The sequence below is a fragment of the Manis javanica genome, chromosome 10 (assembly GCF_040802235.1).
Source record: "Manis javanica isolate MJ-LG chromosome 10, MJ_LKY, whole genome shotgun sequence".
Classification (NCBI taxonomy): domain Eukaryota; kingdom Metazoa; phylum Chordata; class Mammalia; order Pholidota; family Manidae; genus Manis; species Manis javanica.
The window spans coordinates 32,983,193-33,006,777 of NC_133165.1; the positions used below are offsets into that span (position 1 = coordinate 32,983,193).

Sequence of the window (23,585 nt, forward strand, 5' to 3'; positions counted from 1 at the left end):
AGGCCATGCAAGTAGTAAGTAGCTGGCTGAAGTAGGATTTGAACCCCGATCTGGCCTTCTCAATGTCCTTCTCCCAGGACTCAGGTGGCACTGCCCTCCCAGATTCTTATATTGTGCAGACTCCCACCAGAAACAACAATGTGCCACAGTGACATGGAGCTGAGGGGGCGCAGTCAAAGGGAAGCATGTGGTTAGAGTGGAACCAAACCAATTAACCAGTAACTGTTTTATTAAAACACAATCTGCAAAGCTCTGATTTTAGCCATTAGCCTCAAAGCCAACAAACACCCCAAACTTATCAGCTTCTCAGGGACCCTCTAAGAGGCTCTCCTGCTCCCAAGGCAGGGGCTTGGAGAGTGGGAAGGAAGCAGGAGCACACAGCTATTCCTCGAAGAAGGCCATGGTGAACTCCTCTGCATCATCCCTGAGCTGTGGCTCTTCTTTCTGTTCCAGGTCTTTTCCAACTTCTTCAAGGAGTTGCTCCAGGTCCAGGTCACTGGAGTCTTCATCATCAGGGTGGAAACTTATAGCCTCCTGAGATGGTAGCTCCTGGGGTCCAGGCCCTTCTTTCCCCACCACAGGACAGGCCCCACAATGAACTGTGGGGGTCATGTCCTTTGGCACCATTCTAGATTCTTTTTCCTCAGACAAGTTGGTTAAGGAGGCCTTGATTTGGGGAGCTTTAAATTTTTTTGTAGGGCCTAAGTGACAGTGACACAAGTGAGAATCCTATTAGGTTATCTATCCTTACCTTTTACAAGTCAAACTCCTAAATTCTTTTTTGGGGGAAGTATGTATGTATGTATGTATGTATGTATTTTGGTATTAATATAAAAATCACATGAGCAACACTGTGGTTACTAGACTCCCATTATCAAGTCCCCCCACATACCCCATTACAGTCACTGTCCATCAATGTAGTAAGATGCTATAGAGTCACTACTTGTCTTCTCTGTGCTGTACTGCCCTCCCCGTGCCCCCCTCTACATTATGTGTGCTAATCATAATGCCCCTTATTCCCTTCTCCCTTCCTTTCCACCCACCCTCCCAGTCCCTTTCCCTTTGGTAACCAAACTCCTAAATTCTTATTTCCAAAAAATCTCTGGAAAAGATGACCTTTCTCAGAAGAATGAAAATAGGCTTCAGAGTCAAAAGGACCTGCATTCAAGCCATGGGCCAGCCATATGGTAGACATGGGTCTTGAGCAAATGTTAAATCCTTTGGGCCTCATTCTCCTTACCTTTGAAATGGCACACACCCAGTCACAGAGATATTAAAAGAATTAAAGGGAACAAGCCTGACAGTTTGTATACTGTCAGCTCACACCAATGCTCAAAAAATGCTAGTTCCTACCTCCTCACCATTCTCCCGTCCCTGGATCAAATCAGATCAGTAACCATTATATTTCTATAGTGTGTGCTGCTGTGATCTACAATCTGAGGGGTGTCTTTTTGGCCTAATTTTTGTTCTTTAATTTAAAGTAATGAAAAGCTATAGAATTGTTAGGAAATGATCCAGGGAGGGAAAATGAAGATATGAACCTCATTTCTCATGGTTTTCCCAAGTCTTGAGCCTTACCTGGCTGGTCAGGATCTGAATTCCCATGTCCTTTCCTTCCTATTATGGGTACAGGAAGAGCTGCAGATTCATTTCCCAGAGATCTCTTCACTGTCTTCCTTTGAGGGGTTCCATCTTGTCCATTTGCTATACCTGTATCACCCCCACCCACAACCAGGAAAGACATTTGTCAATTTCTCTCTAAATGACAGCTTGGCAAAGGTCCAGGGACTCCCCACATTCTGTCTCTGTCCTCATTCTCAATCTAGTGAGTTTTCTTGGTTCCTTTTTCCCAATCATTTCTCTTTTTTCCCCCTGGATCATCATCTCTTTATGTTTCTCTGCATAGCCTGCATTTTCTAGGAAGTCATCCTTGGCTAAGAATTTAAAACATCCATTCCACCTATAACCTAAGATTTTATAATTCACTACCTAGAAGTGAGGAGGCCACAGCTTCCTGGATACACTAGCAATAGTCTTGGCCTTTTCTCAGGTTCTGGAGCTGAGACAGTAAAGTTCTGCTACCTGCAGACCCCTCTTACTCTCTGCTTCTGCTCTGCCTTAACTGGAGCACATGTCCTGTTTCCAGGCTGACTTGCTTACCTCTTGCCTTGGATTTTTTGGACTGAATTTTGGCTGGCTTGGGACTGGGCAAAGTTGGGTCCTGAGAATGGGAGAGAAAAATAAGAAAATATAAATTAAGTCACATAATTGTGTTTTTAATAAGAGTGGGATACTACAGAGTGATGGGTAGGGTTAGGGGAGTCATACTAGTTTCTGTGAGCCTAATACTGTTTAAATAAATGACAACAAAGAAAAAAAGCACTCATCAGTCCCACTCTGTTTGACACTAGTCAATGCAAGGCTTTGTGCACAGAGAAGGAAATAAAGCTAGGCCACAAACATGATAAAAATTGGTAAATTAAAAATTAAACTGGTAACTAGACTTTTTATGGTGATCACTTTGTAGTGCATACAGATATCAAATTACAATGTTGTACACCTAAAACTTATGTAATGTTATGTACTAATTTCACTTCAATAAAAAAATTTGGAAGAGAAAGTGAAAAATCTGTATTTTCTAGTGCTACACATAATGGGCTTGGAAATTGCCACTCTGTTCTAACAAAGTAGAATATCCAGGGATTGTGGGACAACTACAAAATGTGTAACATATGCATAATGAGAACACCAGAAGAAGAAGAAAAAGAGAAAGGAACCAAAGAAATAATGAAAAATATAGTGATGACGGAGAATTTCCCCAAATTAATGTCAGGTCCCAAACCACGATCCCAGAAGCTCAAAACCCCAAGAAGGATAAACAACTGCACTTAGAGATATCATTTTCAAACTAGATAAAATCAAAGATAAAAAGTTCTGAAAGATGTCACAGAAAAAAATACCTTACCCAAAGGCAACATATAGAAAATAGTAACAAATATTGTAGCTATGAATCCAGCTATATCAGTAGTTACTTTGAATGTCAACAGTCCAAAGGCACCAATTAAAAGACAGATTGTTAGTTGATCAAAAAACAAGATCCAACTATATGCTGTCTACAAGAAACCCAGTTTAAATATAAAGACATATACAGGTTATGGAAGTAAATGGATGGAGGAAAATATACCACAGTAACACTAATCAAACAAAAAAGTAGGAGTAGCTATATTAGTTTCAGACAAAGCAGTCTTCCAAGCAAGCAAAGTTATTGGGAATAAAGAAGGACATTATGTCATGATAAAGGGGTCGATTCTCCAAGAACACATAACACCCATTAAAGTGTATGTAACCAACAACACAGCACAAAATTACATGATACAAAATGTGACAGAACTGCAAAGAGAATTAGATGAATCCATTATCATAGTTAGAGACTCCAATACCCCTCTATCAGAAATTACTATCCATCAGGCAGAAAATCAGTAAGAAGATAGTTGAACTCAACAACACCATCAGTCAACTGGACATAACGGACATCTACAGGCTATTTCATCCAACAATGGCAGCATATATACATTCTTTTAAAGCTTATGTGGAACAATCATCAAGATTGAACACATTCTGATCCATTAAACACAACAAATTTAAAAGAACAGGAATCATACACTATGCTCTCAGACCACAATGGAATTAAACCAGAAGTCAGTAACAGAAAGCTAACTGGAAAAGTCCATAATACCTGAGATTAAACAATACATTTCTAAACCACAGATGAGTCAAATAAGATATCTAAAGGGAAACTTAAAAATATATACTGAGCTAAATGAAAATGCAAATACAACTTTTCAAAATTTATGGGATGCAGTGGAAGCAATGCTTAGAGGGTAATCTAGGACACTGAATGCATATATTAGAAAAGAAGAAAGATCTAAAATCAATAATCTAAAAGCTTAAATCTTAGGAAACTAGAAAAAGAAAAACAAGTTAAATCTAAAGCAAAAAGAAAATAAATAATAAGAATTGGAATGGAAATCAATGAAACTGAAAACAGGAAATCAGTAGAGAAAGTCAGTGAAACAACAAACTGGTTCTTTGAAAGGATGAACAAAATTTATAAGCAAGGCTAACTATAAGAGAAAAAAAGAGGAAACAAATTACTAATATCAAAAATTAAAAAGAGGATATCTTTACAGATACCATGGACATTAAAAGGATAATAAAGGAAAACCAGGAACAATTCTGTATCTACAAATTTGATAATGAAGATAAAACAGACCAATTCCTTAAAAGGCACAATCTGCCAAAATTCAGACAATCTGAATAGGCCTATATCTCTTAAGAAAATTGAATGAATAATTAATAATCTACCCAAACAGAAAACACCAGGCCCATATGGGTTCACTGGTGAATTCTACCAAACATTTAGGAAAGAAATTATGCCAATTCTCTAGATTCTCTTTCAGAGGGTAGAAGAAGAGAGAATACTTTATTTTTTTAATGAGGCCTGCATTACCCTGATTCCAAAAGCAGACAAAAACATTTCAAAAGAAAACTACAGACCAATCTCTCTTATGAACAGAGATGCAAAAATCCTCAACAAAATATTAGCAAATCCAACAATGTATAAAAAAAGAATTGTACACCATGAACAAGTAGGATTTATCTAAGACATATAAGGTAGATTCAACATTTGAAAATCAATTAATATAACCTATCACATCAAAAGGCTAAAAGAGAAAAATCACAATTATATCAGTAGATGCAGAAAAAGCATCTGACAAAATCCATTCCCATTCATGGAAAAAACTCAGTAAACTAGGAATAGAGAGGAACTTCCTCAACTTGATAAAAAAAAAAAGCTACAAAAAGCCTACAACTAACATCATACTTAATGGTGAGAAACTAGCTTTCCCACTAAGATCAGGAACAAGGCAAGGATGTCCCCTCTCACCATTCCTTTTTAACATCACATTGGAAGTATTAGCTAATGTAATAAGACAGATGGAAATAAAAGATAAAGAGATTGGGAAAGAAAAAACAATATGGTCTTTGTTTGCAGGTGACATGATCATCTATGTAGAAAATTCAAGAGAATAAACAAAAGACTCTAGAAACTAGTAAGTGATTATAGCAAGCTTGCAGGATACAAGCTTAAAAGCTTAATATACGAAAGTCACCTTCCTATATACCAACAGTGAACAAGTGAATTTGATATTAACAGCACAATACCATTTATATTAGTACCCCCAAAATTAAATAACTTATATATAAATCTAAGAAAATATGTACCAGATCTATAAAAAGAAACCTATAAAACTCTGATAGAATGAAATCAAAGAACTAAATAAATGGAGAGATGTTTCATTTTCATGTATAGGAAGACTCAATTTTGTCAAGATGTTAGTTTTTCCCAGCTTGATCTAGAATCAATGCAATTCCAATCAAAATCTCAGCAAGTTATTTTATGACTATCAACAAACTGATTCTAAAGTTATATGGAAAAGCAAAAGACCCAGAATAGTCAATACAATAGTGAAGGAGAAGTGAAAAGTTGGGCACTGACTCTAGGCAACATCAAGACTACTATAAAACTACAATAATCAAGACAGTGTAGTAGTGGAAAAAGAGTAGACAAATAGGTCAAGGGAACAGAATAGAGAGCACAGAAATAGACCTACATAAATCTAGTTAGCTGATCTTTGACAAAGGAGCAAAGATAAGATAATGGAGCAAAGACAGTCTTTCCAACAAATAGTGCTAGAACAAATGGACATCCACATGCAAAAAAATGAACACAGACACAGACCTTATACCCCTCACAAAAATTAACTCAAAATGTATTATAGATCTAAGTATAAACTGTAAAATTATAAAACTCCTAGCAGATAACATAGAAGAAAATCTGGATGACACTGGGTATGACAATTACTTTTTATATACAACACCAAAGGCACAGTCCAAGATAGGAATAACTGATCGGCTGACTTCATTAAAATTAAAAACTTCTGCTCTGTGAAAGACAGTGTCATAAGAATGAGAAGACAAGTCACAGACTCAGAGAAAATATTTATAAAAGACACATCTGATGAAGGACTGTTATCTAAAATAGACAAAGAACTCATAACACACAACATTAAGAAAATTAACAATACAATTAAAAAAATGGACCAAGCACCTTAACAGACATCTCACTGAAGATATCGAGATGACCAATAGGAATATGAAAAGATGCTCCGCATCATATGTCATCATGGATATGCAAATTAAAGTGATGAGATACCACTACACTCGTATGAGAATGGCCAAAATCCAGAACACTGATAACACCAAATGTCAGCAAGCATGCAGAGGAACAGGAACTCTAATTGCTGGTGGGAATGAAAAATGGAGTAACCACTTTGGAAGACAATTTGGTGTCTTGTTAAAAAACTAAACATACTCTTACCATACGCTCCAGCAATAGGGCTGGTTTATTCCCAAAGGAGCTAAACACTTATGTTCCCACAAAAACCTGTACACAGATGTTTATAGCAGCTTTATTCATAACTGCCCAAAATTGGAAGCAACCAAGATATCCTTCAATAAGTACATGGATAAACTGTGGCAAATCCAGAAAATTGAATGCTATTCATCAGGAAAAAAAAGAAATGAGTTATCAAGTCATGAAAAGACTTGGAGAAAACTTAAAATACACATTTCTCAGTGAAATAAGCCAGCCTAAAAAAGCCACATATTGTATGACTACATATGACATTCTGGAGAAAGCAAAAACTATGGAGGCAACAGAAAGATCAGTTGTTGTCAGGGATTCCAGGGGTGCAGGAGAGGAATGAATAAGTAGAGCACACAGGTTTTCAGGGCAGTGAAAATACTCTGTATGATACTGTAATGATGGATACATGTTATTACACATTGGTTGAAACCCATAGAATGCACAATTCCTCGTGAACCCTAATGTAAACTATGGACATTGGATAATTATAATGTGTCCATGTAGATACATCAATTGTAACCAAATGCACCACTCTGGCAGGGGGATGTTGATGGTGGGGGAGGCTATGCATGTGTGGGGGCAGGAGGTATATGGAAACTCTACTTTCCTCTCAATTTTGCTGTGAATCTAAAACCACTCTTAAAAACTACCCTTAAATATGAAAAAATCTGTATTTCATATGCCTGAAAAAAGACTAAGGAAACAAGTGAATGAGAATCCTAAGTTTCCACACAGAGAAGAAGGGAGAATAAAGAGAGGCAACCTGCTATTCTCTGAAATTGTTCCAGTAAGAACCAAAGAGCTACAGTGGGAACTGAGATGATAATCAAGAAAAAGGTTCCTAGAGATGTAAGGTAATAGAAAAACTGAGGAAAGAGGAGGATCTGCTTCCCTGGAGACCCTTAAGAGATAACATCAGCCAGTCAGGGCTACCCTGGGGCAAGGACAGGACTGTTCCTTAGTAAATAGAAATACATGCTAACCAGGTGTCCTACAGGAATCTCCTAAAAGGAATCCCCAAGATCAATCTTACTTTTTTCTCTTCCTCCTCCTCCTCCAACTCTGACTCTTCCTCTTCTTTCTCCAAGCAGGAATCTGGGCTGTTAGGCCCAGAGAGCATTAAGTCTAGAACAGAAATAGGAAAGAAGGCTAAATAATTTTTCCAAGAAAATAGGTGATCCCAGAGAATCATTCTTCTAACTCTGCCTCTCATGCCTAAGTGGTATTTTCTCCATAAAACATGATCCTAGGGTATAATGGTTCCACCTGTTTCAAAACCCATCACTGCTCAACATGCATCCTCCACCCCCTCCTCTGTTTTCCATTCCTCTCTCCACTCATGCTTCCATCCAGCAATCCCACACACTTGGTCAATGGCATTCTGGAAAGCCTCCTATTATAAAATCCAGAACTAGGCTGATGACATTGGATATAAAAATAAGGAAAAGCTTCAGTTGCTGGCCTCATGAAGGAATTCCTCACCTCCTTCTCTATCCTTACCCTCTTCCTATTTATCCTACCTTTTCCTTCCCCACTATCGTCAGATCCATTGAATCGGTTCCGGAAACCAAACAAGTTAACCCGCTCCTAAAGGAACCAAGAAACAAAAGCATCATCCACTACTCTCTGAAGGGTGATGTTTACCTTCTGTCTTCAAGATTTTAGTTATGGAATTTGTTATTTCTATTCCATGCTATTTTCATTTGAAAATTTACATTATGTTTATCTCAATTTTTATGATTAACTATTGTAATATTATAACATTATTATAATCTTTTCCCACTTTATTTATAATTCTGTAAGTAACTGGGAATGGGACATTCACTGTCATTCTCCACTCCACTCCCAAAGGCAGCATTTGAGGGTAAAAACTGCCTTTGCATAAGAGAGGTTAAGGTTCAAGAGACTTAAAGTTCAATACGGAGGTAGGATAGCCCCTACCACAAACTGCCTCTGCCTGGGCTAAGAGAAGATCCCATTTGTCCAAGAGTAGGGAAAAGAATGGGTGGTTTAAGGAGTCAAGGGAATCTTGCCTGGGCAGGAAAGACTAGTTCTAAGGCTAAGAGTGTGTAATGTAAACAGACAAACCAGTTTTTTGTAGTACAGAGTGTATGTATGGATAGATTTGTTTTCCAAGTCCCAAAGAGAAGCAGGTATGTGGTCTGAACACTGTCCCACCTGAATACTGATCTGTTCTGCCTCTCGAGCCATCATCAGGGCTGCCCCTAGTTTCTGGCTGCAGTCCTTGTTCCTGCAGTTTTTCTGAAATGGAAAAAATTAGAGTTAATGATAAATATTAGAGAAGTGACCCCAACATACTGACGCTCATCATACACTATCTTTAACTGCATTTATTTCCAGTACCTGGTATTGATATGATACTCCTATTCTTAATCTTTTGAGCTCAATGACGCAATCCCATTAATCCTCCCAAAACCTTTCACGTGTTCCAAACCATATTTTCAGCCAACATTTTGGTATCCTTTCCAAACTAAATCGCATGGATATTTGAAAAGGTAAGATTAAAGGAGTTCGGGGGATTCCACTTTTAAGATCTTGACAAGTTTCTTTAGATCCAGCTGCTTGATTTAACACTCACTGCCTGATTTTCTAAGGTCCCTGAACTATTATTGGGCCTCTGCTCATTGGTAAGGCTGGTTAAGCCCGAAGTGATTATAATGAGGATATATTATTTAGTTAACTCAGCAATTCCCAACCAGGGGAGATTTTCCCCCCCACAAGATATTTGGCAATGTCCAGAGGCAATTTTTTGGTTGTCACAACTAGGGGCAATAGCTACTACTGGCCTGATGCCAGTAGAGCCCAAGGCTGCTACTAAATAGCCAACAACACATAGGACAGCCCTCCACAACAAAGCAATATCCAGTCCAAAATGTCAACAGTGCCAAGACTGAGAAACCCTGAGTTAATCTGGGGCCACATTTTCTGCCACACCTGCTTTGGCTAAACTCGAAAACTGCAGTCTTCAGAAAGGCCCCCTATCTGCAGGAGGAAATAGACTAAGAAAGACTAAGAAAAATCATTATCCTGCTACAATCCTGGTAGAAAGAAGAGTCCCTCATGACTAACCTCACCTTTTCACACTTGGTCAGACATGAACTTTCTCCTGACACAGCTTCCATTGAGAGAAAATCAGATTTAATAAAGGTGACTTAGTTTTCAAATTCCCTTAATCATAACTGACCCCTGAGGGCTGCTTACCACTCCAGTTAGCTCTAGGGACAGCTCCTGGAAGTTCTTTAGCATGTTGACTGGGATCCAAGCACGAGAGACTCTTTCTCCAAAAAATGTCACATGGTACTTGGACTGAAATAATAAAAGAGGTTCAGCCATGGTCTCTTATCCTTCTTCTTGCTATGGCCCTCTAGCCATAAAAGGCAGAGGAAGAGCTGAGGGTTCACAAGGACAGAGGTGCTGGGCCTCGTGTACTCCCTTAAACCTGACCCACCTACCTGACCTCACACCATTGTTCTCCCATCCTGACCTCAAGAATCCTAACCAAAGCATATTTATCAGAATCATAAGTGTCTTAAGTAATGAATAAATATTTAATTAGATGCTAGTTTATTTCTGAGTTTGTCACTCCAGCTAGGTGTCTGTTCCTGCTCATGTCTGCTGGCTCTATCAATGTTTTTTACTCTGCACCTGTTAGAATGCATGTGTCATTACTTTGGCTTGAGTGCTTCCCCACCCTGAGCCAGGAAAACTCACCGGCAGGGAATCAAGATGAGAAGCAAAAAGAAAATATTCCCCCAGGTCAGGATCGGATTCTACCATGCCTGGCCACCTGTAGAAGACAGATGGGTAGAAGGGACAGAAGAGAAGAAGTTACATGAAGAGAACACAAACTCATCAGTATCCACAGAAAGGGGCACTATGTTTTGCAAACACAGGATCCCAAAGACCTCCCTGTCAGCAGTCACTACCAAATGACTGAAGTGACTTCCACCAATGTACAAAGCTCAGACTTTTCCTAGTAAAAGTATCTTATCCTTATAGCCCTTCCAACAACCCTGATAAAATCTTCTAAGGACATTTCCAAGAAGAAACTATCCTACCCTTCCTTGTTCTTTACTTTGTATATCCTCATATGTCAATGTTTAAAAAATATGTCTCTACCCACTCAGAGCAGAATCACCAGACCCCTTTTTTCCAGAAAGATACAACCTCTACTGTGAAACCCCTAGGAAGCATGTTCTTTCAAAGCCTCCAAGCTCAGCACTTTATCTTTTCCCTCATCCCATGCTCTTGTGCTCTTTCTAAGGCAGGTACCATTTCCATTAACAATGTTTTCCATTTTCTTTCCTCCCTGATTGAGTCTACCACTTGTGAGTTCATGAAGGATTCTCTGACTATGCCATGGTGCCCTACCAGGGGTAACCATATTGCTTGGCCCAGATGATGGATCCTGGGATGTAGGAGGCATAGGCCACGTCACTCTCACGCCCTGTCCAGGTCTCCTCAGGGATATCACAGCAATTATACTCCAAGTCTGCCAAAAGAAGGAATGAAGAGAAGGAAGAGTCACATAAGTTGAAAATCTACATGAGGGTGGGGAAGAGGACAAAAAGAAACTGGTATTTGCCACAGGTGGGATCAAAAGGGCATATGAAAGACAGTTATGGAGGAAGAAGAACAAGGACCTGTGGAGGAAATACAGCTAGAGCCAGGGGGGGTAGGAGTGCTGCCTCCTTACACTCTATAAAAAGAGATTCCAACCTTCTGCTTCTGTCCCTCACTGTCTGACCCTGCTTCCATCTGTGTAATATCATGATAGTAATTTCTCTGAGACTCTGTTATCTCATCTGTAAAGTGACTGGGCTGAACTTGATTGTCATAAGCTCTTCCAAGTAGTTTCACTCTAAGTCACTGGATCTCTTTTATCTGACATTCACCCATATGGCTCATATCCCTTCCTATCCACCAGTCCAGTGCCAACAACCTAAGCAGGACTGACAGGATCAGACCAGTGCTGAAGAAGATGGAATTCACTCAGAATATATGTTTAGATTCCAGGCCCCTCCCCACAACATTACTTTTCAGGGTCTTCTAGCCCCTTATACTACATTCATCCTGATCTGACAGGAAGATCCCTTCCTGTCTCCCAAACACTACAAGGACCCCTGGAAGCTAAAATTGCACCTATTATGTAATTAATTAAATGATATATTCAGGGAGGAATAATAAAAACTGAAAAAAAAACACATTTCCATTCCATACCTGTATTCTGGTCACAGGACCAATTAACTGGAAGGACAGAGGGGTCAATGTTCCCACAAAGCCGCCTCCATTTCTCACAGTTTGGAGAGGAACACTGGACCCAGACTTGACATTGACCTGTGAAAGGAAAAAAACTGAAATAAGAGACTTAAAAATATGCTGTTCTTTCCTCAAGCCAACTAAAATCAATATATAACTCTATTAGCATAATATTAGCCTTGAAGATCAACAAGTCCAATCTTTGACTTATAAATGGGAAAACTAAGCTCAGAGAAGATAACTGACCTACTGAAGATCAGTCTAAATTGGTGGCAGAGCTGAACTCAGAACCCAGGTTCTATCTTTTTCCTATACCACGCTGTATCTTTCCTCCCACCAGCGCAGAAGTGTTTCCTGTACTGACAGTTCTTAAAAAGGTGGCCTAGCTTTTTTCTGGCTAGTACCTCGTTTTCTGCTACTTTGTCACTACTGAAAAATTCTTCTGAAGGGCTAACTAGCATCTCTTTTGTACACAACATCCAGAGCTCCTATCTGAATCTCAGCTGATTTACCAAATCTCCTTTGGGACCAACAGCCCTGAGTTTGCCCTCCTCCAACAGGTCTAAATCTATTGTTTCTCAATCAGCTGTGTACTTCAGGCCCTGCTCAAAGGCCACACATTCCCTTTATCCACTACTTCCCAAACCCTCATTCCCACCTTCTCTATCCCTTTCTCTAATGTCTTCTAAATTGACCCAGTGCCCCACTCAGTCTCAAACCCTTTCACTATGTTCCTTGGAATTCTAGACAAGAGCAACAAAAGTCCACACATCCTCAACCTCTTCTCTAAACCTCCCTCTCCTTTTTGAAACCTGGTAATGCACTAATGACACTGCCCCTACACAACCCCACACCCTCCCTGTAAGTGGAGTCTGCTCCTTCTCACACACCCCAGGCTAGAAAGGGGTGTCAGCATCATCCTTATTCCCTATTTTCCCTTCCAGACTATTATTATTTCTTTCTAAAAACCCTTCCTCCCTTGAAGCCCATGGGATGGGACTATACCACCCTCTCATGTCCCTTGTAAACATGCTGGCATCTGATTCAGCCTTCTCCTCCTCTCCATCTCCTGCCCTCATTCCTGATCCACTATTTCCACAGGGATAACTCACCCCATTCAGAGTTCCTTGACCTTTTCCTCCACGCCACTTCAGTAACCCACTCCCACTCCTGCATGTCCCACCCAGTCATCTGCTAGGACCACACACTCCCCTAAACTGCTTATCCAAATATCCCTCTTTGATAAAAATGCCCCATCCTTCCACCTTACTTGCTCAAGACCCCCAAAGCAACTTTCACTTTATCTAGATCTCCAATCCACAGGCCTCTACCTTCCTCTCAATCTACTAGCAACCTCCATTCTTCACTCTGTTCTTACTCAGTTTGATTCCTTAGATTATCTCAGACATCTTCAACACCCTTTCCCTCCACCCTTCTTCCCATTCAGCTGACAAAACGCAACCCTGAAGAAATCCAGTCTACCTTTTCTGTACCTACACTCACTCAACTCAGTGTTGCCAGAGAAAAATCACATAACCAGGTAAATAGGTATGCTATATATTCATAATTAACAATATCAACTGATAAATTCCTCTAGTAAATTCACTCTCCCACTCTTAAATTTTACCTTAAATGCCTGAACATAATGAATGCATTCTGTTCCACCAAAATCATCCCTCAGAAAAGCAGCTGATTTACATTTGGGACCTTTCAAAATATCTCATACTGTGGGAGAAGAATGGCTTATTTATAGCAAGAAGCTTACACATTCACTACAATCACAATTCAACTCATAAGGAGTGAACTTCCATCCAGTCTAAAATCCAATCCTTGCCCTAATACTGAAAGGTACTGGACATGAAAAACTGCCCAGACCACCTGACTGCCCAGATTGGATGTACACCTCCAGCTCTACATGTTACCAGGTCATTTTAACATGAGGAAAAGTTTTTTGCCTTACACTACCTTGTTGGGTGCCTACATAGTCTTTCTAGAATTTTGTTTCAAGTATGTATTGTGAAATTTGATAAAGGGAAGCCTCAGGAGTGGAAGTGGGAAGCCTGCACTGGGAGCTCCCATGCCCCATTACTCCTAGTCAAGTGCAGACCCCACAGGAAGGAAGAGACAGACACTTTACAACCCATACTATTTTGGCTTCTCTATCACCCAGTAGAAGAGAGAGGTTTCTGCCTCCTCTAGCAATAATCCTGCAACAGCCCAGCCAATGTGAGACTGTTACAACTTGGTCAGTGAACAGTCATAACTTCTCTTGTCCCTGGCCTCTATGATACCACACTCTCCTGGTCTTCCTTCTACATGAATTTTCTCTTAGCTTCTTAGTTTTCTGCCTGGAAAGCAGTTCCTCTGCTCAAACCTAAAGATTAGGTTCCCTCAGGGTTTTTATTCATTTCTCTTCTCTTTTCACTCCACAGCCTCTTGGAAAATTTCATCCATTCTTACTGATGCAAATGATTCCCAAATCTGTATTTCCAGCCCATATCGCTTTATTAAACTCTAAATCTCATCACAGATCCCCTAACTTCTCCAAAGCTGAATTTGTCACCTGAAACTTGCTTTATCTTCTAGATTCTCCATTTCAGATCATGTTCTTTGAGCCACTCAAGAAAACACAATCATCTTAGAGGTCTCGCCCTTCCTTAGCTCTCATATCCAACCGGCAACCATATTGTGTTGATCCTGCCTCCTAAAGATCTCAAATTTGTTTCTTACTCTTCAATGCTACAGTCTACCTTCCTTGCTAGATCTCTATTTCTATGGGCTAGTCTTGCTCCTGCCAATCCATCTTCTATGCTTGTGCAGAATGAGCTTCTAAAATGCATCTTAACAAGTTTTCCCTACTTAATGTCAATGGTTCCTCTTTACCTTTGAAATGAAACCCAAATTCCTTAGCTTGATACATAAGGCACTTTCTGATCTTGCCCTTGCATTTCTCTAGCCTTACCTCCGCCTACAACCTCTTATCCCCCACCCCAACACACCCAAAAACTACAACAATTAGCCCTCCTCCCTAACTCTGCTAGTAATTATCACCCTGACCCCTAGCCCCACCTTAGTTCCCCTGAGAAATTACACTTCAAGATCTGGCTCAAGCTGGACACTTTTCCAGGTCTACTCCCAACTCAGCTTTCTGGTCTGCCTTCCTCACAAGTCTGTCTCCCTTGTAGCAGGCTTATATTCATATCCTCTGTATTTACTCAGCACTTCTTAAAATGCCTGCTCTATAGTAGGCACCGAACAACTATGGGTTATATGACTGGATAAGGAAATGCATGAACTCTTTCTGTCATCCTTGGCAGCATAACCTTAACAAACAATTGTGAGAGAGAAATTATAGTCTTTGCGGAATTCCCAGTAACAACCTTACTCTTTCCAATTTCAATCCCAAGTAGATTTTCTAAACCATGAATGAACTCACCAAAACCACTTTCTTCTCCTTTTTGCTGTTCCCTGATGTGAGAATGATCCCGAACTATTTTCTTTGGTTGGTCTTTTTGCTTATGCTCATGTCCACTTTGGGTTTTCTCCACTTTATCTTCTGTATAAAGTGAAACATTATAGGGCATGGAGATAAAGAGAATATTTGTAGATACTAAAGGCTAGTGAAAGAAGAATCAGAGCCTAATAGTTTCCAGCCTTTGGCTGAAAATTCTCAGCCTGCCCACTGTCCCATTCACTACTTTTGTGGAGTAAGTACCAAAGCCAGATGTCAACGTATAAGAGACTATACTTACGAGCTTCCTTCTTTCTTTTGCTTAAGGAAAGTCTACTGAATTTCTTCTCAGAGGATACAGGATCTGGCTGGCCTGTCTTAGATGTCTTTATCTCAGGGATTACTCCATCTTCCTGAGAGGCTGAAAGCTCTAGAATGTCAGGTCCTGTTATCCTCCCTCTGAAAATAAGATATTTTTTTAATTAAAAGGTAAAAGGGAACAATTTGTAGTACACTTCTTTTGAAAAATCTCAAGGATAAAAGTTAAAAGGACAGAAGAATCTGAGGGGGCATGAGTAGAGCAGCGGAAATCTCCTCCCAAAACCACATATATTTTTGAAAATACAACACATACAACTCTTCCTAAAAGGATAGAAGAATCCTAGAAGATCTCTAAGGCCTCTTGAAGTCATTTTATACATCTACTTGCCTACTTGAATTTTTCCCAATTCAAACAAGGTATCTTTCCTGGGTTGAGAGAAATCTAGAGATATGAAAAATGACTGGTAGAGAGATAGATAACCATTTACCAATGCTAAGTCCACCCTGTGATCAACTCATCTCACTTGGATACACTTACCCATTAGCATGAGCATTATCAGTAGTAGGAGGAGCAATTCCTGGTTCCTTGTCTAACTGGGTAGATCTTATGGGCTGGGCACAGGAAGTCTCTGCAAAATCAAAGCTAGATCCCATCTCTCCCAAAACAAAATACCATAAGTAGAGAAGCAATTATAAAAATAACCACTCCATTATTTCTAAGCCATAACCTTTCATTAACATATGTCCCACCTATTACCTTGAAGAGTCTACCTTTGGATATTTGTCATAGCATAGAACTTTAAGTTTTTTAATTCTCAGGAAAAACAATAAATCTGTATCTTTCTTCAAGCCTTTCCAGATTGATCTGCCTCATTCCAGAATAGCCAGGTAATGTTAATTTCATTTTGTGTGCATAACAGAAATTTTACAGACTGGTTTTGTATCATTTTACCTCAAACTTTCTCTAGGAGAAATACACCTAGGAAAAGCTGAAATGTCAGACCGTTCTCCTTTGCCTCACAACCTATGGAGAAGACCTCAGGGCCTACTGTAGAGTTTTTATTCTAAAAATCAAATCCTTGTTAAAACAGTATTGGAAACAGAAATATACATGTGTAGATGGAAACTAAGTTCCTCAGACCTGGGAAAACCAATTTATCTTTTCCAAGTAGATTGTAAATATATAAAAATGAATCTAAATCACATTTAAAAAATCTAGATGAAACTATATTTATATTCTGAAGTCAATGTAATCTATTTTTCTAAGTCTACCCTTTGCCTAAGTGGTTTAGCTATAGTCCTGTTGATAGACGACGAAGTATTTAAAAATATTTCAAAATTGCTTCTAATATTTCCCTACTTAGGGAAGATAGGAGGAAGGAGAGAAGCTGTCAACTTGCTCTACCCTTCAGATAACAGTTTCTTTCTCTAACTGAAACTCTTTTTCTCTCATTATATGCCATACCCAAGCACTCCTGAAGAGACTTCTGTAGCACAATCTGGACAATCTCCTCAAATTCATCATTGGTAAGACTTGCTTTTTCCTGCAGAGACAAGGGTGGAGGAGGAAAACCACTCATCTTTACCCAGTTCTCCTCTCTAACCTCAGCCAAGTCTCCTTTAGATGAGCAAATTAAATTCACAGGCTGAGAGCATGAAGTCAGTGAACCTAAGAATTCCATAAACTCTATCCCAGATCTCCTGGGAATAAAGAAGTCAAAGAAAAGGAAAGAGTGTATAAAGTCTCTGTCCACTTCTACTCTTACCTCCATCCCAACTGAACCCCAACCTACCCATTATTTCCTGTTAAATGCTTTCATTAAAACATGATGGAATAAAAAACTGAAGTACAGAATGAATTTCCCCAGCATGCAAGATTCTGTTTGTCTAGGCTGGGTGTTTAAGAGAAACGGTCCCCACTAGAGCCCAGCAAGGAAACTAATACCTTTCCTTTCTTCACTGCTCGCTTGTCTTGAACTTTTCCTTTTTTCTCCTGGCCATTGCTTGGACCATTTTCTGAGGTTGCTTTCTCCTTCTTCTTCTCTAACCTGGCCTTTGGCAGGCTTGGTCTGGCCTCTGCCGCTGGGGAATTGATTCCCAGGGTCTCTTCCTTGGGTGAGTTAAGGCTGTAGGACATCAAGCTATGTAATTTCTGTACAGGTGGAGCAAAGATTTTCTTTGGTCCTTTCCCACATTCTGAAAGAGATTTGATTGTCAAACAGAGTTTATGAAACATAGAGTCTAACACAAAAATCGTCAAACACTGTTTACTGACTGGCCATATCATGTGAGAATTATCCTAGTTCTCTCCATCTTCCCTAAGATTCTGATGAAGTATTTGAGAGTGAGGCCCAGGAATATGTAATTCTACAAGGCTGTCTAAATGATTGTGATGCACTGCCAGGTTTAGGAACCACTAATTGAAAGGTGATTAACATAACCATGCAGGAAGCTGAATTATTCAAATGTGAAATTTAAAAAATTTGCTCATTGTAACTATGGACAAAACTGTATGGGAAGTTATAGAAATTGAAAAAAAAATGAGTCAAAAATCTACAAATGATGCAATGAAAATTGTACTGGTCCTGCCAGGTGTAAGTAATACTGTTTTCTTCTGAGCTTCCATATATGTTGTACCTGTCTGGTGGCATTTACCACATTCAAGATTATGTTACAGATATTTAAATGTCTTTTCTCTCCGTACAAGTTTTACATTCCTAAATAAGAAATTTCTAAGTCATATGTATTTCACTCAAAAGTATCTAGAAAAGTAATAAAGTAGTAGCTTTAACCAAGTGGACACAAAATGTAAGTGAACTGAGCTTCCCTTTGGTGAGAAGGGTATGCAGATTTCCAAGGGCTGAGAAAGAAGGGAAAAGTGAGAGAAATGTACAAAGCAAAATTTCCTCACTCTCTGCCTACCTTCTTTACTCTGCAGTGTTGCCATCATTCAGCTCAGAAGGTACACTTTCTTTGTGCCTGTTGGAAAAAAGAAATTAACTGCTATGATTCTGATTGAATATGATTTAAAATTTTCTCCTCTCCCAGTCTTCTTGGGTTCAGGATCTTTGGCTGGGATCCCTGAATTACATTTTCTGCCTTCTTGACTATACTGCTACCTCCTCAGCAGTGCCAATTACATGCCAGTGGATAGTAAGAGTTACTGTTTTAAGGATTAGCAAAATCCTTAGTGTTTTAAATGTCCAGAACCATGTCCCACACAAGGTAGGTACTCATCAGTAGGCAGGTGTTGAAAATAAACAGAAATTCAATTGCACAAATTTTGAAGATTTTATTGGCTCTATTCAATGATTCATGGGGGCTGGACTTAGTGTAACCACAGCATGGCTGAGGAAAGTATTTTTTAATTATCTTTTGGTATGTCTCTGTTCCATTTCTTACTCCTATAAATGTGATAAACACAGATGTACTGTTCTGCAACAACTACTTTTCTTCTATTATTAAAGAGAATACTTTCTCACTGTTTCCATCTTAACTCATCACCACCAACCACCAGGAAAGAAGGCAAATGAGAAATTGGAGGAGAAACACAGCAGCAAATTGGTTTTTTAGTAATAATTCTAAATAGAAGCTAGAAGCCAAATAAAATTAGGCTGTGAGATGCACCCCTATGTTTATTGCAGCACTATTTACAATAGCCAAGAAATGGAAGCAACCTAAATGTCCATCAGTAGATGAATGGATAAAGAAGATGTGGTACACATACACAATGGAATATTATTCAGCCATAAGAAGAAAACAAATCCTACCATTTGCAACAACATGGATGGAGCTAGAGAGTATTTTGCTCAGTGAAATAAGCCAGGCGGAGAAAGACAAGTACCAAATGATTTCACTCATATGTGGAGTATAATAAAGAAAAACTGAAGGAACAAAACAGCAGCAGAATCACAGAACCCACGAATAGACTAACAGTTACCAAAGGGAAAGGGACTGGGGAGGATGGGTGGGAAGGGAGGGATAAGGGTGGGAAAAAGAAAGGGGGCATTACAATTAGCATGTATAATGTGGGGGGTATGGGGCGGGCTCTACAACACAGAGAAGACAAGTAGTGATTTTACAGCATCTTCCTACACTGATGGACAGTGACTGTAAAGGGGTATGTGGGGGGGACTTGGTGAAGGGGGGAGCCTAGTAAACATAATATTCTTCATGTAACTGTAGACTAATGATACCAAAATTTTTTTAAAAGTGTCTGATTAAAAAAAAAATTAGGCTGTGAAAGGAATTAATTTAACAACAAATGACAAACATCTCCCAGACTCCAGGATTCCAAGAAAGATCATAAGTCCCTATGAAGCTAATCTAAATTACAAGAAGAGCTATCTAAATGAGAAAAGCCAAATTAAGAACAGAGTATTTGAGACATTTGATTTTTTAAAATGTACATCTGTATGTTTGTATATCCTCTCTCTAGAAGAATGCACAAGAAACTGACAAAAGTGCCTCTGAGGGGTGATACTGGGTGGCTAGGGGAGAAAGAGAGCTTTTTACTGTACCCTCTTGTGTATCTCTAGTATTTTACAACATACACATATATTTTAATTCTAAAGTCTCTCAATAAATAAGAGTATTTTAATCAACCTAAAATGGCAAAATTTTCTGGTATTTAGGTCCAGATCATCATCCAAACCTATACTGACCTCAATAGGCCAAAGTGTGTTACTGGAGCCCAATCAACTGGATAAAGTTGTGGATCACTATTGAGTTACTTAAGATCTAGAGGCAGCAGTGTATACCAGTTCTCCTAAGTCTAGAATGGGGGTGTGATGAACACTACTTTTAGAGAAAAATCTAAAACCTGATCAATAGAAAAGGGAAAACCAGGAAGTCACGTTCTGACAATTCAAGTCTCAGCTCCTCTGTTTCAGACAAATTATCTTCTTCCACAGTAACAAATATTGAAATCTAGTTCAGAGAGACAAAAAATTTAAAACAGACAGTTACTAAGTACACAAAAGACCACCAACTTTCATCTGACCAGCTACTAAATAACTTTAGGCTCTACACCGAGGAATAACATTCGAGATTTTAACTTCTCTTTTCTTACCTGAGATGAAAAAGAGAGGGAGAAAAAAAAACTAATAAAGCTTTAAATATGAAAATTTTAAAAAGTTCCATAAACCGGATCCTAGCTACTCAACATAGAAAAAAATAGTTAATAAGGATGGAAAAAGAACTTAGAAATAACTAAGGAGAACCAAAGAAAGGTGATTCAGGTGTTCCAAAAAATAGAATGTTTCCCTTCACTTAGAACACTAAAAATCATCAGATTGATTTAAAGATGAAATCGTCTAGTTCAGCAGTCCTCAAAGTATGATCCAAAGCTCCGGGGGTTCCAACTGCTTATCTGTGTTAGGCTGGATTTTCTCATACACGTCAACCAAAACAAGATAACATAACAGACTGAATTCAGAAACAGAAGAAAATCCAGCTGTCTTCTATTAAGCCAGACATGTAACAAGATTTACAAAAATGTAAAACACCATCATTCTTCACACTAAATTTTCTTTCATTTAGAAAAATATACCTTTCATAAAAAACATGTTAATATGTAATACGCTTAGTACTCTTATTTTCAAATTAATAAGTATGTAAAACTTTTCTGTGTATGTGAATATAAATTGATATATAAACAGATATAAACCAATTTTTGGAGTCCTCCAACATTTTTAAGAGTATAAAAGGGTTCTAAGACCAATAACTTTGAGAACTGATCTAGTTAAACAAGTTAATTCAGTCTTGTTAGTATTTTTCAAAAAGCATTAATCCTCTCCTCCCCCCATTCACAAATCTCCCCCTGCTAACTACCCAATTATTCCCACTTCATATTGTTCCTGGAATCCTTGGTCTAAGAGAATAGAATTGTCCTCTAACACAGATTCCATGAGCCTTGGAAAACTGTACGTAAAGACTATATTTAAAATCTCCTTTAAGCTGGAGTCTGATTTCCTTTTGCTATTCGGGTCTAATGGCATGTCGGATGTTTATCAAAACCTTGAAAAATCAGTACCTGAGGGAATTGGGGATGGAAAAAAAATTCCAGCCTCCCTTACTGCCCATACTCTACTACCTAAACACGCCCTAACAAGACATTTCTGCCTTAACAACCTGAACTAAATAAACCTTTCACAGAATCTTAGACATAATGGCAAAATAACTGATTCAGCGGCAAGGAAGCACAAAGATATAGTCACTTATCACCAAAAGCAGACGTTCTCAGGATTGCTGGTCTCGTTGAGATGCCTGCCATCTACTACCTTAACTATTTCCACACGTGCCCTGTACCCACCTCACACTAGCCTTTCTGTGTTGCTGTCGCTTAACGGAGCACATTCCCATGAACCCCAAGATCTCTGTACCATTGCCCCTCAGGGCACCGAGATTTGTAATAGTAATAGACTTAATTCCACCTTCCAAACCAGAGGAAAGAATTTTTGGTAATCTGCATTTTTCCCTTCTTCTCTCACCAATTTTCCCTTCAGCACAGCAATTAAGCTCGAAGGTATCACAGAGACCGAAGTCTCTGACTCTCCTCAAAGAGTAAAATAGTGCTTTCCAGCATCTCTTCGCCATCCAAGAACCCACCAGGAGAGAATCTCCCCTCAGCTGCTCCATCCCCACCCCTGAGGAGGTACCAGGCTCCTCATTCTTACTCTGCCCGTCGTCGCCCTTCGTGATTTTGGGTTACTTTTGTTTGTTGAGGGTGAGTTTGCGCTCAGAGATTCTAAGGAAGTTAAAGAGCTGGTTTTTGCCCTGAAGAGAAAACTTCTCCTCAGGCAACAAGTACCAGGACTGCCGGGCCTAACACTTTCATGTGTAACCGAAGAGCCAACTACCTTCTGGAGCGAGGACGACCTAAGGACGAGGAGCAGAGTGAGCTACTGAAGCGACACTGCAAACCCCCGCCAATCTCTACGCAGTCTTCCCGCCACCGAGAAAAAGCGCGAGGCCACGCATAAGCTCCACCCACTCGGCTCCAACGACTAAGGCGCATGCTCAACTGGAAGGCAATTCTGCGTTTGCGCAGCTTAGTTATTTTCTCCATCTTCGGCCCTGAAGCCCAGTAAAACTACGAGTCCCATAATCCTCGTTGGCCGCAGTTTAGGCAGCGAAAGCGCCAAATTGTTCACGAAGCACATCTTCGTTTTACTGACTCTTCTCTCTGCTCTAAACTGCCGGTTCCTTCCCCTTTTAATCCTCTGATTCCTGTTCCTCCTTTTATCGTCCTTTACGCCCTTATTTTGATATTTTATTTGAGAGTGACCTTAACCCCACTCTCGTCTTTCCCACCTTATTCTACTTCAGGATCCGCACACCAAGCACTGTTGGCAGAGAGGACGGGCCACCTTAGCACCCTGTGAAAAGGGTGTCGAATAGCTTCTTCCCCGTTGGCCAACCCAGGAAGCCCAAAGCAGGCCGAAACCTCTTGCCCGCCCACTCTCATTTTTATGTAAGACACAGCGTTTGCTGAGGAAGGCCAGTGAGCGAGCGGGTGGGGGATGTACTATTTGTTACGGTGGGCGTCAGGTCGCCGTCCGCAGGCTGTTGGTTCGTGCGCAGGCGTCGGGTGGTGGACGAGGCTCTGGGGCCGGGGCTGTGGGTGTGGAGGCGGAGATGAGGGCGTGGTGATCGCGGTTAAGAAAAGGCGGAGGAGCGAGCAACTAACTCGGTCATTTCGGGGAAGAGGAAGTTGGACAATTTTGGTTGTTTTAGTGTTTTGTTTTCAGTTCAGCAGAGACTATTGCCCGGGGGGGTGGTGAGTTAAAATGACCTATCGTATTCTATTGAGAACAGTTCGTAGGAAGACGGTCGCACGCCCCGCTCCTTCCATTCCTGTACTTTTAGGTTCATCCCTCCGCTTCCTCGGAAACCCTTTTAAGTAGATAGGCAAAGGTCGGGGTGGGGGGCATCATGAATAATTCATGAGGCCGCCCCGTTCCTTAAACACGCCTCTCCGAATCGTGTTGACGCACGTTGCGTGTACCAAACCTAAGGAAGCTGCGTAACAGTCCCCGCCCA

At 39.9% G+C, this 23,585-nt stretch overlaps 1 protein-coding gene across 5 annotated transcripts; it reads right to left on the reverse strand.

Annotated features, from left to right (window-relative positions):
• Positions 1 to 211: 211 nt before the first annotated feature.
• ZCWPW1 (zinc finger CW-type and PWWP domain containing 1) lies at positions 212 to 23,556 on the reverse strand. 5 transcript variants are annotated; one of them, XM_073215118.1, is made up of 17 exons: positions 23,072 to 23,556; positions 18,465 to 18,521; positions 17,488 to 17,738; positions 17,008 to 17,086; positions 16,081 to 16,171; positions 15,523 to 15,680; positions 15,207 to 15,326; positions 11,732 to 11,848; positions 10,883 to 11,003; positions 10,223 to 10,298; positions 9,713 to 9,817; positions 8,669 to 8,752; positions 8,011 to 8,077; positions 7,524 to 7,615; positions 2,161 to 2,221; positions 1,579 to 1,710; positions 212 to 701 (listed from the first exon to the last, which is right to left on the reverse strand). In XM_073215118.1, the coding sequence occupies exons 2-17, from the start codon at positions 18,490 to 18,492 to the stop codon at positions 382 to 384; spliced, it is 1,902 nt and encodes a 633-aa protein (XP_073071219.1). In that variant the 5' UTR covers positions 18,493 to 18,521; positions 23,072 to 23,556; the 3' UTR covers positions 212 to 381. The 5 variants fall into 5 exon arrangements, with proteins under 5 accessions (XP_073071219.1, XP_073071218.1, XP_073071221.1 ...); XM_073215117.1 differs by lacking the exon at positions 23,072 to 23,556 and adding an exon at positions 22,857 to 23,049; XM_073215120.1 differs by lacking the exon at positions 23,072 to 23,556 and adding an exon at positions 22,403 to 22,790 and having other exon boundaries at positions 212 to 563.
• Between the last annotated feature and the right edge of the window lie 29 nt (positions 23,557 to 23,585).